The 13,968-nt window shown below is 40.7% G+C and overlaps 1 protein-coding gene across 1 annotated transcript; it reads left to right on the top strand.

The window, feature by feature from the left end:
* Positions 1-368: 368 nt before the first annotated feature.
* On the top strand, positions 369-11,655 carry LOC146457147 (uncharacterized). Its single transcript, XM_085092265.1, has 6 exons — positions 369-783; positions 3,432-3,581; positions 4,186-4,500; positions 7,451-7,864; positions 9,478-9,627; positions 10,187-11,655. Exons 1-6 carry the CDS (start codon positions 493-495, stop codon positions 10,574-10,576), a joined length of 1,710 nt encoding a protein of 569 aa, XP_084948391.1. The 5' UTR covers positions 369-492; the 3' UTR covers positions 10,577-11,655.
* The last annotated feature ends 2,313 nt before the right edge of the window (positions 11,656-13,968 follow it).

The raw sequence follows: 13,968 nt of genomic DNA, 5'->3' as shown, positions 1-13,968 counted from the left end.
ATTAACAACAGGGAGGCGTCAAAGACCGTTTCTGGATTTAAAAATTAGCGATTGGGGACTTTTTAAAATTAGACTTTTATCCAGTGGACTTTATTGGGGAGAGAAACTTTTAGTAGGGAGTTAACTAGGGTTTTATGCGGAGGAGAAGGGGTTTTTGAGGATAAGCTATGGACTTCCGACTTTTTTGCCTCGCCTTCCTGTCGTGACATGTTGGAGTTCTCTGGGGCTAACAGCATACCCTCTTTTGGCTCCTCCCCGGCACTAGAACATCTGATTACACCCCCCCCCCCCCCCCCTCCTTACAACGCGGGGTGTAGACTTCTTTAAAATGCAAATGAATCTAATATATGTAAATGAAAAATACACTTGCTGTCAATTTATAAAGCGTCACCTGGCGTTCACTGCACAGTAGGTCTGAGTATTCGGAACAGAGCTGACGTCCTCCAGTTGCTCGGATTGAGAATTTTCACAACTGGAACAAAACCTGCATCCATGGCATTCACAGGCAAAATCTGCGCTTTCGTTGTACTGGCCGTTCTTGCTTATGCTGTTCACGAAGTCCATTCGCATATGCATACTGGGATGATGCACTACGCCAGTGTTACGGCCGGTGACAATTTCGAGTTGAAGTGGACGTACAAAAACAACATGCTGCATTTCAAAATGAAGTGCAAAGGCCTCGGATGGTGTGCGGTGGGATTTTCCACTTTTGGCACTGGTGCAGGCATGGCACAGTATGATATTGCTGCTGGTGGCGTGGCCTCTAACATGGGATATCTTTCTGTAAGTTTATCAACTATAAAGTCACTGTATTTTAAGCGCGGTGATCGAATGCGATGAGCCCGGTCTTTTTAACTGCTTTCTGCCTCCGGTATTAATCGGGCGCTAATTATAAAATTTGTATCTTGAATTGCTAGGAAATGTTCGCTACGGAAACTACATCTAAATCGATACTGTGCAAAACCTCCTTTAAAGGGCGTGATAGTGGAAACACCCATTCCTTTCAACTCCGATTTAGTTACCAACGATGAAAGTAAAGAGTTCTTTACATGCACACATACTAAATACAACATATCAGGGCTTTTTACGACCTCTCCGCAGACTAAAGGAGACTGGCATTTTTTTTTTTTTTTGTACTGCGTCAGGAGAAAACAAAGCAAGTGATTGAGCATAAATTATAAATTTCGATCGCATCTACTGGTAAGACCTAAAGGAAAAATAAAGACTTCTTGCAATTATTTTAATCCTTTCTTTACTGGGGCGTTAGTGAATTAGCCGAAGGACACAGCACAGCGAAATCTTTTAGTAGGAATACTTCGTCGTTTATATTGTTTATAGCTCTGCGCATGAAACCGCCAAAAAATATGGCCTCATTAAAAATACGAGCACCGGTGCATGACTTGGTGAATTTTTAACTGCGCGCTAATTCGCCCTAGGCGCAATTCCTAGACGTTGTTGTGGCTACTGCCTTCTGGAAAGGTCAGTAGCTACGTGTTGTGCGTAAGTCCGTAAATCGGAAGCTTTCGGAATTGCAAAATTTACCCGAAGTTGGGTCGAGTTCAACACGACTGGTTGACGATACTTCAGTCGGCTTTATTCGTACGGAAGATCCTTGTATTCAATTCAAAATGGCTGCTGTATCTTTCATGCGTGGATTTTCAAGGTGGTAATTTGTGGTTCTTGGAAGGAAAACACAGGTTCTCAATACTGTAAATCAAAATAAAAACTTTTAAGGAACACTCGGCTGCTTAAAAAGAGGAAATCAGTGATTTAATAGCGAAGAAATTCCTGTTAGAGATTTTGTGTCAACGTGAAACATGTGCGATCGTAAACAAGATCTGAAAATCATCACGTGAGCTGTAGACGTTCTCGGAAATTTTTGCGTGCTCCTGGTAATGTACTTTACAAAACACTACAGGTTTGAATGTGAATTTCACCGTGCTTTATGTCAAATTGATCGATTTGTCATATTTCAAATAGCTTTGACGAAATTTTCGTAAAACGTACTCAGTTTAAAAGAGTCGAGAAATTGTGCTTTAGTGATTCGCAGTTCGCTTGGATCGGTCGCCTTCATTCGAGGCGAAAATTGAACGAATCTGCTCTTCAAGTGTGAACACAGGTCTGTCTGATTAAATTTTTTAATTAAGAAAGCTTATTGTCTGTTTATCTGAGTGTCTTGATTCACGGAATTTTTTCACCATACGAGAGCCAAATTCGCCCATGTGACAACACGATCAAATTACGCTGCACAATTTTGGCACTGACGGAAGCTGTTCATTCACCCCTCTGAATTTTATACAACATTTTTTTGTAACGTTTAATGCTCGGCCCCACTAGCACTTGTGCTATAAACATTGCCGAGGGTAAACAAAGGTTATTCTTTTTATTGCTTTTTTACTGCAATATTCTATAAAAATAAAGCAGTAGCCACATGCAGTAATAGACTGCCTTTTTCTTAAATTGCTAATGCATCCATACGACAACATGCAGAGAGAGAATTAATCTCAAGACTTACACGGTTGGTTTGTTAAACATCTAACATCTACATTGTCCACCAAACCACGGACGGGACAGTCCACAAGTATAGTGCAAGACAACATTTAATTTTACGTACGTATCTCAACTAACAAAATAGAAAGTAAGATCAAAAACAGGAAAAATTGGTCCAGAAAAAAAAATTGTTCACATCTCTCTTGAAAATAGCAGCTGAAGTTATTTCAAATCTAATAGCTCGGATGAAATAGTTGCACCCGACCAGTGATGTTTGTTCTTGTAAGCCTGCGTTAAATTTTTGGTAGAGAAAGTGATTCCGCTAAATGATCCATGCGGCCACTTCGAAGCATTTCACCTGCATCCAAACAACTCAGTGTTATTCAATAATTCGCTATAGCTAAAACTACACACGTGATGACCGACTGAAAGTTGGAACTTTTATGCAAGGCTTTAGGAACAACAACTCGCTTGCTGTGAGACTTCGAGACTCGGCTTTATTTCACCTCGGTGTTCCGAAAACTGCTTTACATGGAAGCTGAACATTTACCAGAGATCTGTTAGGGCGTAATGAAGAATTAAAGAATAAAAATTTATTGATGTGTCGTAGCTTCTAGCGTACTAGATTGTACGCTAATATTTTTTGGAGACACCTAACTACTTTACATTATAAAATATACATACGATCGGTCAATACTACTATCGATGTGTTAAAAGACACCTAACTACTTCACATTATAAAGTATACATAAGTGATTGATCAATGCTACTTATAAAAATTATAACACTTATAAAAACTTATAAAAATAAATAAATACGGAATGAATTAGGCATAACAGATGATAGCTACCATGATCTCCAACTTTTGTCACATGTTTAAGATAATAAAATATTTCGAACCTTTTTCTAAATTGCACACTCATCCTCTTGTTTATTGACAGGATAACTGGGGCGTTGGTACGACAAAACCAGTGTTAGATGCAAGCCAAAACCTCACCTTGGTAAATGCTACAGAATCCGGTGGATATACCATGGTGGAGTTTTACAGGCCTGCCATGACTGGAGATACAGCCAACGATGTACAGTTTATGGTAAGTAACAAATATCCGAATTTAATTCCCACAGAAGGAAGACTAGGAGCTAGTCAGGGCTCTCTTCGCGGCTATCAAAATTCAGGATAAGTATCATGCTAAGTTATGAATGTTTATACAAAACATATTGCTTATTCTGGCGCAAAAGGAGTCGACCCTAAGACCTTCCAATTATTCGGATGCACTGAGCTACAGCCCAGACTGGTGAAAGCTACGCGGGCCATTAAACTGGGTTCATGGGACAACGATCCTGCACATGATGCTGCTAGGGAGTGTGAATGTCCATGAGCGGAATATGTGGAAGAAAATGATGTGATGTTATGTCAGTTTAACCTGGCCCGGGTTGCTCAAAGAGCGGATATCGCTATCCAGTAGATAAAGCGCTATCCATCGGATAAAATGTACTCCAACCATTACCCGGCATGATTTTATCCGCTGGATAAAGTTATCCGCTCTTTGAACAACCAGGGCTTGGTGGATAAATGATAGAGATGTACATTAATCGGGCCCAGTTTATAGGCAAAGAAAGTGAATGACATTGCTTTCACAGCTTTTAGATGTTACACAAGAGTCTTGAAGGTTGTGTCCCTTTCTAAATTTATAGAATGACACTGAAGTTTGGATGATGTGGGGTCTACATGGCACCACAGATGAAGTTGTGGGTTTGTTAGCTAAACACACTCTCAAAGGACGAATGGGAACGCCAAGCAAGTACAACCTGATCGTGATGGCAATGAACGCTGGAATGCAGACGCCAACGCCAACGCCAACGCCAACGCCAGCACAAACGCCCATGCAAACGCAAGCGCAAACGCCAGCGCCAACGCCAACGCCAACGACAAGTGCAGCGAGTCAGCTGGGATTACGTGTTGTGATGTTTTCCATTCTGTCTCTGGCTAGCTGTGTTTTGTCTAGTTTCTAAGACGCCATAAGTTTCGCTTTATTTTGTGTAACGTTTAAGTTAGAGTTCATGTAGTCCGCCAACACAGCCGTTATTTGTGTCGTCACGCGATGCTCCTGTAGGGAGGAGCGTTGCGTGACGACACAAAGAACGGCTGCGTCGGGAGACCAATCTTAAAGCGGCAATGTCACCTGTAAGTAGTGACACTTTGAATAGCCAAAAAAAACATTTGTGACAAAGGAAACAATAAAATAATGGTCCAGTTCTGTAAATGATTACTTTACTAATTAACAGAAGTTAGAGTTAATACCGTTTAGCTGCGGGTAGCTAGGATGCAAATGGATTGAAACTTGCAATCAAGTATTTTCTAGTTCTTCAAGCCTGTACTAGACAAATCGCTAAACACTGGTTACTATATGTCCTTCCTTTAATGAACGTCGTGAATTTTTTTCTGTTCAGTGCTCTAAAAGCAATTGTTGTTTGAGCAAAGTTACATTGCTAAATGTTCGTCGCAGTTTTGACCAAAACACAGCAAAATCCCAGTGAAATGTCCCTTTAAATTGGATTAGTAAGTAAGAGACACCAAGCTCATTAAGCCTAAGTGAAGCTCTCAATTTGCCTTCGACTTCGCCAAAAAGAGGCCAGTTTGGCAACCTGGCGTTCGCCGGAGTTCTTCATTTACCCTTTAACGAAGTTTCTCCCTCTGAACTGGAGGTAGCTGTTCAGGAGGAACTTAATTTGGGGGAGTTTAAAGCGGGAGAGAGTGAATACACGTTAATTTGTTAATGACTGATATTGTAGGCACTGTTAAAAAATAAAAGCTGAAAACTAAATTGCTAAAACAACAAAACTCAACCGATAGTGTGAAATTAAATTTGTACTTGAAAATTTCGTTAGACCGCGCCGTTCTCAGTAATCTACAAACTGTCTAGCCTGCCGGCGTGGCAGTTGTCCCTCTCTGATCGAGAGCTCTGGAGGTATGTGAAGTCGAAAAGGACTAAAAAAAAAGTATTTTCCCTTCTCCCGGCCCCGAAAGCTTTCGTTCCCTTCTCGCGCTTGCTTGGTAGTCAGCAAGCAGATGCAGCAGGAATGTCAAACTTTTTTAACAGAAATTGGGTCCATAACTTTAGCAGACAGGTAATGGAGGTTAATAACTCCTTCAAAGAGTTTCTTAATAGTGAAACTGCTAAAGATTTCATTTTCAAAACAACGTCTGCACATGTTTTTCAATCCTATCAAAACTCTGCCGGTCAAAGGCAACTGGATTAGATAATATTTCAGCGAATTGTGGAAATGCCCTGACTTACTCGCGGAATCTCTCACTGTAATATATTCAATCAATCGTTGATAACTGACATCTTTTCTTTAGGAATCCGATATTAATGAAGGTTTTCCAGTTTTATGTACATTGTTTCCTTTGACCACTGTTGAAACATCAATATCCAGAGTGCCCCCATTGTTCTGTATAACGTTTTTGAGCCGTTGAGGCATGGAACGAGCTAGCTCCCTTAGGCTTACTAGCGGTATGTTCTGCCAGGCTTGCCGTAACATTGATTTTAGTCCTCCCATCGTCTTAGGGATCGGATCTTTGTATGCAGCTTCGTCGATGATGCTCCATAGGTTTTCAATGGGGTTAAGGTCAGGTGAATTTGCTGGCCACTCATCTTTTTGGATAAAATTCGGGAGGTTTCTCTTGCGCCACTGCTGTGTTGCTTTCCCCGTATGAGCTGGTGCGCCATCTTGAACGAAGGTCGCACTGCTATTGTTCGTGAAAAGCTTTCGTTTTACAGGCTCCTCTGTTGTAGATCTTCGGCTGAAAAGAGGCTTCACTTCTTTCTCAAGGATTTTTGTGATACAATACTCTGCCGTTACAGTTTGTCCTTGCGGGATGAAATGTAGGGAAGTAAGGCCGCGGCCTGTCATGCCACCCCAAACCATCCATTTGGCGCTTCCTTCAACTTGGTACGATGGCGGAACTTGACTCTCCTGTGAACCCCATACGATGTCGTTTTTAGGATTCGGAAGATGAAAAAGGTATTTAGGGCACTCATCGCTAAAGAGAAAGTTTTCCTATTCATCTGCTGTAAATTTACGATATTTACGAGCGAATACTAAGCGAGCTTTCCTCTGGTTGTTGCTCAGAAGTGGAAGCTTTTTTCGTCTCAAAGGTTTCCATCCTTTTCTTGACATATACCTCCACACTGCTGGTGCAAATCCAGGCAGACCTTTGTTCTTCAGTTGTTTGCTGATTTTTCTTGTGGTCGACCACTTCTCGGCTTGTCGTAAAACTCTTGTGAACCACTTCGCTACCCACCTCCTGCTTTTTTACAGTATTTTAGCCGTTTCTCGAACAGATACTCCAGATGATCGTAGAATTGCTGCCTGAGCTCTTAAATAGACTGCTTTTTTAGGGTTAATAATTAGAAATTATATCTAGACGTTGAAAATCTACAGTATGTAGTTGCTACAAATCAGTTGCTACTGAAAACAGACAAAAATGGCGGGAAAGTACAGAAACACACACGACACAGATTTGCACCTTTTGGCGGGAAAATATTAATTTCAACGAGGCTTTTTATCTGACTCATACAAAAGTTCTGAAAATCGACAAACAATAAGATTTGTTAATATCTGCAAGAAAATGGAGAGGAATATAAGAAATCTGGATGAAGTATAGACTTTTTAAAATGTCCACGAACTTTTGAAACACCCTGTAATAGGAGTCACTGGTTGGGGGTAACAACATGACCTCGTTAGTCCTCCCCGTCGCTAGTACATCTGAGTACTCTCCCCTCACCCTCTAGTCTCCCTCGCAGCCGTTTTTTGGGCTGTCACGCAACGCTTCTTTTGGGGGGAGCGTTGCGTGACAGCCCAAAAAACGGCTGCGAAGGAGACTACTCACCCTCCTGATCTCAGGCTTCTTTCATAAAATGCAAATGAATCTAATATATGTAAATGACAAATACACTTGCTGTCAATTTATAAAGCGTCACCTTGCGTTCACTGCACAGTAGGTCTGAGTATTCGGAACAGAGCTGACGTTCTCCAGCTGCTCGGATTAAGAATTTTCACAACTGGAACAAAATCTGCATCCATGGCATTCACAGGCAAAATCTGCGCTTTCTTTATACTGGCCGTTCTTGCTTATGCTGTTCACGAAGTCCATGCGGATATGCATATGATGCACTACGCCAGTGTTAAAGTCGGTGACTATTTCGAGTTGCAATGGACGTACAGAAACAACATGCTGCATTTCAAAATGAAGTGCAAAGGCCTCGGATGGTGTGGGGTCGGATTTTCCACGGTAGGCACTGGTGCAGGCATGGTACAATACGATATTGCTGTTGGTGGCGTGGCGGCTAACATGACGGGATATCTTTATGTAAGTTTATCAACTATAAAGGCACTGTATTTTAAGGGTGATGATCGAATGCTTAATCAACGCGATGAGCGCGGTTTTTCTAACCTGTTTCATCTGTCTCAGGTATCAATCGGGTGCTAAAATTTGTATCTTGAATTGCTGGGAAACGTTCGATAGGGAAAGTGGTAACATATGTTTATTGACTCTGATGTAGCTCCCTCACACAAACACAGCCAAACATATTCATGTCATTTTATGACTGCCTGTCCAGCTCAAGAGGTCGGTTTTCTAGGCTACGCTAGAAAAACACAAAGCGAGTGATCGAGAATAATTTATATATTTCGCTCGCGCTTAAGATCTGAAGGAAAAATGAAGACTTCGATCTCGCAGTTATTTCAATCCTTTCTTTACTAGAGCTCCTTTCAAATTGGCAAGGACACAGCGCAGCGAAACCTCTAAGTGGTAATGCTTCCTCGTTTATGTCGTGCATCAGTAGCTTTGTGCATGAAAACGACTTGCCCGCGGCATGACCTGGCGAAATTCTACTGACACCCTGCGCGTTTATTCGCCCTTGGACGGAATTTACTTAATGTTATTTAGATTTCTAAGCCATCCATAAAACAACAGAGAGAGCAATAAACTCAAGATTCAGTTCACGGTTGGTTTGACCGCGCTCCATAACATCTAACATCTACATTGTTTGCAAAATCCCGGTGGAGACAGCCCACAAGTACAGTAGCAAGACAACATTTAACTTTACGTGCGTATGTGTGGCGTAACAAAAAAAAAAAAGAAAAACTAAGCTCTAATACAGGAAAAATTGATCCAAAGAAAAAGTACGCACTTACGGCTTGAAAATGGCAGTTGAAGTTATTTTTAATCCTGCGATGAAATCAGTGTACCGACAGGTGATGTTTGTGGCTTGTCAGACAGCGCTAAATTTCAGTTTGGCCGAGAAATCTGCCAGATGATCCATGATTTTTTGAGATCTAGAACAGAGTGTGGCCACTGCGAAGGATTTAACCAGCATCCAAGTAACTGTTATTCAATAATTCGCTAAAACTACACACGCGGTAACCGACTGAAAGTTGGTACTTTTATGCAGGGCAGAAACAATAACTCGATTGCAGTGACACTTCGGGACGGCTTTCATTGACCTCAGTGTTCGGAAAACTGCTTTACATGAAAGCCGAACATTAAAACCTTATGATAGTAATTAAGTTTTAAAATTAAGCTATAGACCAGGTGCCAGTTGTTCAAAGGCCGGATAAGTTTATCCGCTGGATAAGGCACTATTCAGGGTCTAAAATATACTTCACGTTAAACGTTGTCCAAGGTTTTCGTACACTCTCAAACTTAACTGTGGTTAGAGTGTGCATATTCGCTTGTACAAGAGGAAATACTGAAATCTTTGCACAGATTGAAACTGACGGATAGTGACTTATCCACTGGATAAAGTTATCCGGCCTTTTAACAACTGGACCCAGAGGCCTGTTACGGCGTAACAGATGATAGCTACCATGATCTCGTCTAAGCTGAGGAAGACCCGTTGGAAACTTTTGTCACATGTTTCATATAATAATGTTTCGAACCTTTTTCTAAATTGCAAACTTTTTGTTCTTGTTTATTGACAGGATTACTGGATTACTGGGCTGCAGACACCAGCGAAAGATGCACAGCAAAATCTGGCCTTGGTAAATGCTACAGAATCCGGTGGATATACCATGGTTGAGTTTTACAGGCCTGCCATGACTGGAGATACAGCCAACGATGTACAGTTCATGGTAAGTAACAAACATCCGAATTTAATTCTCACAGAAGGCAGCCTAAGAGCTGGTCAGGGCTCTCTTCCCGGCTGTTAAAATTCAGGATAAGCATTATACTTTATAAATATTTCTACAAAAATTACTGCTCGTTTGGTTTAAGTTGAAGTTAGAGCGGTTTTCATGCAAGTATCGTAAAACCAAAACCAAAGTTATTACTTTAGCCAATCACAACAGACGCAAACAGCGCAATGAACTAATCCGGGCGCCTATTAGTTGACCAATCAGAACTCGAAGCAGATACAAGTAATCTGCCTTTAGTATATTATTATTATTATTATTATTATTATTATTATTATTATTATTATTATTATTATTATTATTATTATAAGCCATAGCCTAAGAATGTTAATGTAAATATGTTTTATGTTTGTATATTTTCTTAACGCAAGGTCATTCTGAGTGATATGATTGTATTAGATTGTACATTTGTTATTATCATTTCATTTTATTTGTTTTTTTTTTTAATGGCGTGACAGATAAGAGTCTTGATCGGTTGTGTCCCTCTTTAAATTTATAGAATGACACTGAAGTTTGGATGATGTGGGGTCTACATGGCGCCACAAACGCCGATATGGGTCTGTCACCGTCAAATAAACACACTCTGAGAGGACGAATCGGAACGCCGAGCAAGTACAACCTGATCGTGGAGGCAATGAACGCTGGAATGTCTTCCACGCCAGTCATCACGCCAGTCACCACGCCAGTCACCACGTCGGTCATCACGTCAGTCATCACGTCATTCATCAAGCCAGTCTGCACACCAATCACCATTTCAGTCTGCAAGCCAGTCACCACACCAGCACCAGTCACGCCAGTTACAAATGCAGCGAGTCAGCCGGGATTTTATGTTGTCATGTTTTCCATTCTGTCTCTAGCTTGCTGTGTTTTGTGTAGTTCTTTTATGTAACGTCTAACTTAGGGTGCGTTTCTTTGGGAAAATCCGAATTCGGATTTTTGAATCCTAAAATGGATTTTGCATTTCTTTGCTAAAATCCAAAAATGAATTTTAAATCCAAAGTATCCACACTCGGGATGGATTCTTTAGATCAAATCTATGTCCGGCGCGGATTTTTAGGATTGATGATCCGTGCGTTTCTTTCAAGTTAAGAATGAATCACGAGAAAAATACTTTTGGCAAGCGGTCTTCAGAAGAGAACCAAAAAGAGCCTCCATTACATTCCCGCCATGAGTGACCAACGTATGTGCTATTTCCCCGGCAAATCGCCGAGCATCTCTTCGAAAAACAAAAACAAACTTGCCGCCATTTTAAAACTGCCGCGAGAAGTGCAAACTGCATTCTGGGGCTGTCACGAGCAATAAAAAAATCCATTCTCGGATTTTTTGTTTCTTTGGATTCGAAGAATCTCTGTGATCTCGGATCTGGTACCCGTTTCTCGACAGTCCCGGTAACTTACCGGGCCCGATAAGACAACATTTAAAAGCATACTTACCGGGCCCGGTGAGTTTCCGGGACGTTCGAGAAACGGGCCCCAGGAACCCAATCTTGAATTTTCCCAAAGAAACGCACCCTTAAAGTAGTCTCCTACTCAGCCGTTATTTTAGTCGCCATGCAACGCTCCTCCTTAAGGACGGTGCCTACTATTGTTACTGCGCATACCTTCTGCGCATCGCGAGATACTCGGATTTCCTATGGGTGGTGGCTACTAATACAGGAATATTTTTGCGCGGTTTAAAACTATATGGAGAAAGCAGAACTTACCAAATGCTTTTGGTATCTCAAAAGAAAATTGGGGGTGACCATGCATTTTTCAGAGGTAATTAAGCTTCAATTTAGGAAAAAATCCCATACATTGCTTTATACTTTGGCGTTTTTTAGAGATATTACTGCTTAATTATCTCTGAAAAATGCGTGGCTACCCCCAATTTTCTTTTTGGATTCCTATAGGCCTTGCTAAGATCTGCTTTTCCCGCATAGTCATAAACCGCACAAAAATATTTCGGTATTAGTAGGCACCGTCCTTAAAGCGGCAATATCACCTGTAAGTAGTGTCACTTTGAATCGGCCAAAAAAAACACATTTGTAACAAAGGAAACGTTAAAATAATGGTCCAGTTCTTTAAATGATTGCTTTATCAATTAACAAAAGTTAGAGTTGATACTGTTAAGCTGCGTGTGGCAAGGGTGCAAATGGATTGCAACTTGCAAGTTTTTTTTCAAGTTCTTCCTGCGTATGCTAAATCGCTAAAGACTGGTTACTTTATGTCCTTCCTTTGATGGATCTCCTGAATTTTTTCTGTTCAGTGTTCTAAAAGCAATTGTCGTTTGAGCAAAGTTACATTGCTAAATATTTGTTGCAATTTTTGCCCAAAACACAGCAAAATCCCAGTGACAATGTCCCATTAAATTGGATTAAACCGTCACTTGGCGAATTAGCTCAAATATATGACACAAAACCTCTTCTTTAACGTGAAATCGCTCTTACAGGAAAATATGAAATGATTTATCCGCGGAAGAGTAAACTATAATCAGTTTTTTTAGTAGTTTCTTCAAAATTCACAGTAGGAACTTGAAAAAATTGGCCGAGTTTTTCAAGTTGCAATCCATTTCCATCCAAGCCATCTGCAGACAAAAATGATTGATACCAGTTTGTGTGCCCTAGTAGGGTTATTGTTAACAAACTTGAACCATTATTTTAATGTTCCAATCAATACAAATATGGGTTTTCGCTATTCAAAGTGACACTAAAAATAGGTGACACCGCCCCTTTAAGGTAAAGACACCAAGCTCATTAACTATCACAACGCATTTTTACCACTTAAGCTAAGTGATTCGAAGGTCTCAATTTGTCTTAGACTTCGCCAGAAAGAGAGTAGTTTGGTAACCTGGAGTTCTTCGTTTTCCCTTTAACCACTATTTAACGAAGTTTCTCTCTCTGAATCAAGTCAGCTTTGGAGGAACTCAATTTGGCGGAGTCACAGTTAAAGCGGGAGAGTGCAGAATACACGTTAATTTGTTAATGACTCATGTTGTAGGCACTGCTGAAAAATAAAAGTTGAAAACTAAAATGCTAAACCAACAAAACTCAACCGATGGTTTGAAATCAAATTTGAACTGAAAATTTGTTCCTCGTTGTTTATTTTTTGACCGCGTTGTTCTCAGTGATCTACAAACTGTCTTGCCTGCGTGGCAGTTGTTTCCTCTCTGATCGAGAGCGTTGGAGGCACGCGAGGTCGAAAAGAAGCGAAAAAATTGTCCCTTTTCCTCGAAAGCTTTCGTTCGCGTCTCTCGCTCGCTTGGTACACATGCAAACATTAGTCAGTTGTCAGCGTGAGGAATTAGAGGAAATATGCAAACTTAGTAATCTTGTTGTGGAATGTCAAGTTACTTCTCCTTTTGCCAGGAGCATGCTTTTGGTAGGGAAATTATCGATCCGGCTCTAGGTGAAATGTGGCTTCACGTGAGGCGGAATGCCCAATTGTGCACGAGAGAAATACATGCACCCTACTGCGCGGTCAACAGACCCTTCCACAGTTTTTAAACTTTTGACATCAACCAGTTAGCGAAAATCGATCAAACCGCTGCAAAGCACGCCTTAAACCCAATAAAGCTGCCAAGTTTGAGAGTGATTTGTTGAAAACTAACGAAGATATGCATCCGCAAAGTCGCGACAATTTACAGACGTTTGTATGGTGGAGAATAAGTTTGTGCGCCCCACCATACAAACTTCTGTAAAATTTCGCGACTTTGCAGAGCTATATCTTCGTTCGCTTCTGACATATTGATTTCAAACTTGGCAAGTTTACTAATTTTAAGCCGCTCTGTCCAGAAATGGCGATGGATGTTCGCTACCTGGTCCTTATCAAAAGTTAAAAAAAAAAAACGGGGAATGGTCTATTGTCAGTATCGTTACTTCTCTGGTTTTAACAATAAGTCTATACTCTTTATATCTTATGCAACTTTGGCATGGGGTAGCACTTATAACTCACATCTAAAAAAAGTTCAAATTAAGCAGAATCACGTAGCTGGGTTAATTTTCTTTGCTACAACTTATGGCAAGGATGTCAAGAGTGCTCACCTAATGTTAAACTTACTAGATATTCTTACAGTATATATGTTTATTGCCTTCCTGCTCTAAAATTTACCCACCTCTGGAATAAAGGATTAGTACGCAATATTTTTTGTGACATATTCCAATACGCAAGTCGTATACATAGTTATAACACAAGATATGCAACTCAACAAAATCTGTACCGACAAACCACGCGTTAGAACGAATACTGGTAAACAGATGATTTCCTTTGTGGCAATTGATCTTTGGAAAAATATCCCACAACACTT

This window comes from Pavona decussata, unplaced genomic scaffold (genome assembly GCF_977016875.1).
Source record: "Pavona decussata unplaced genomic scaffold, jaPavDecu1.1 SCAFFOLD_245, whole genome shotgun sequence".
Classification (NCBI taxonomy): domain Eukaryota; kingdom Metazoa; phylum Cnidaria; class Anthozoa; order Scleractinia; family Agariciidae; genus Pavona; species Pavona decussata.
Note: the sequence above shows the minus strand (reverse complement) of the source record. Positions and strands in the feature narration are given on the sequence as shown.

Excerpts from the sequence above, each read along its gene's own strand:
- LOC146457147 (XM_085092265.1), top strand. The coding sequence starts at position 493 with ATGGCATTCACAGGCAAAATCTGCGCTTTCGTTGTACTGGCCGTTCTT. Across the intron at positions 4,501-7,450 it reads GCTGTGTTTTGTCTAGTTTC|TTGCTGTCAATTTATAAAGC; the intron begins TAAGACGCCATA and ends TGACAAATACAC. Across the intron at positions 7,865-9,477 it reads ACATGACGGGATATCTTTAT|GATTACTGGATTACTGGGCT; the intron begins GTAAGTTTATCA and ends GTTTATTGACAG.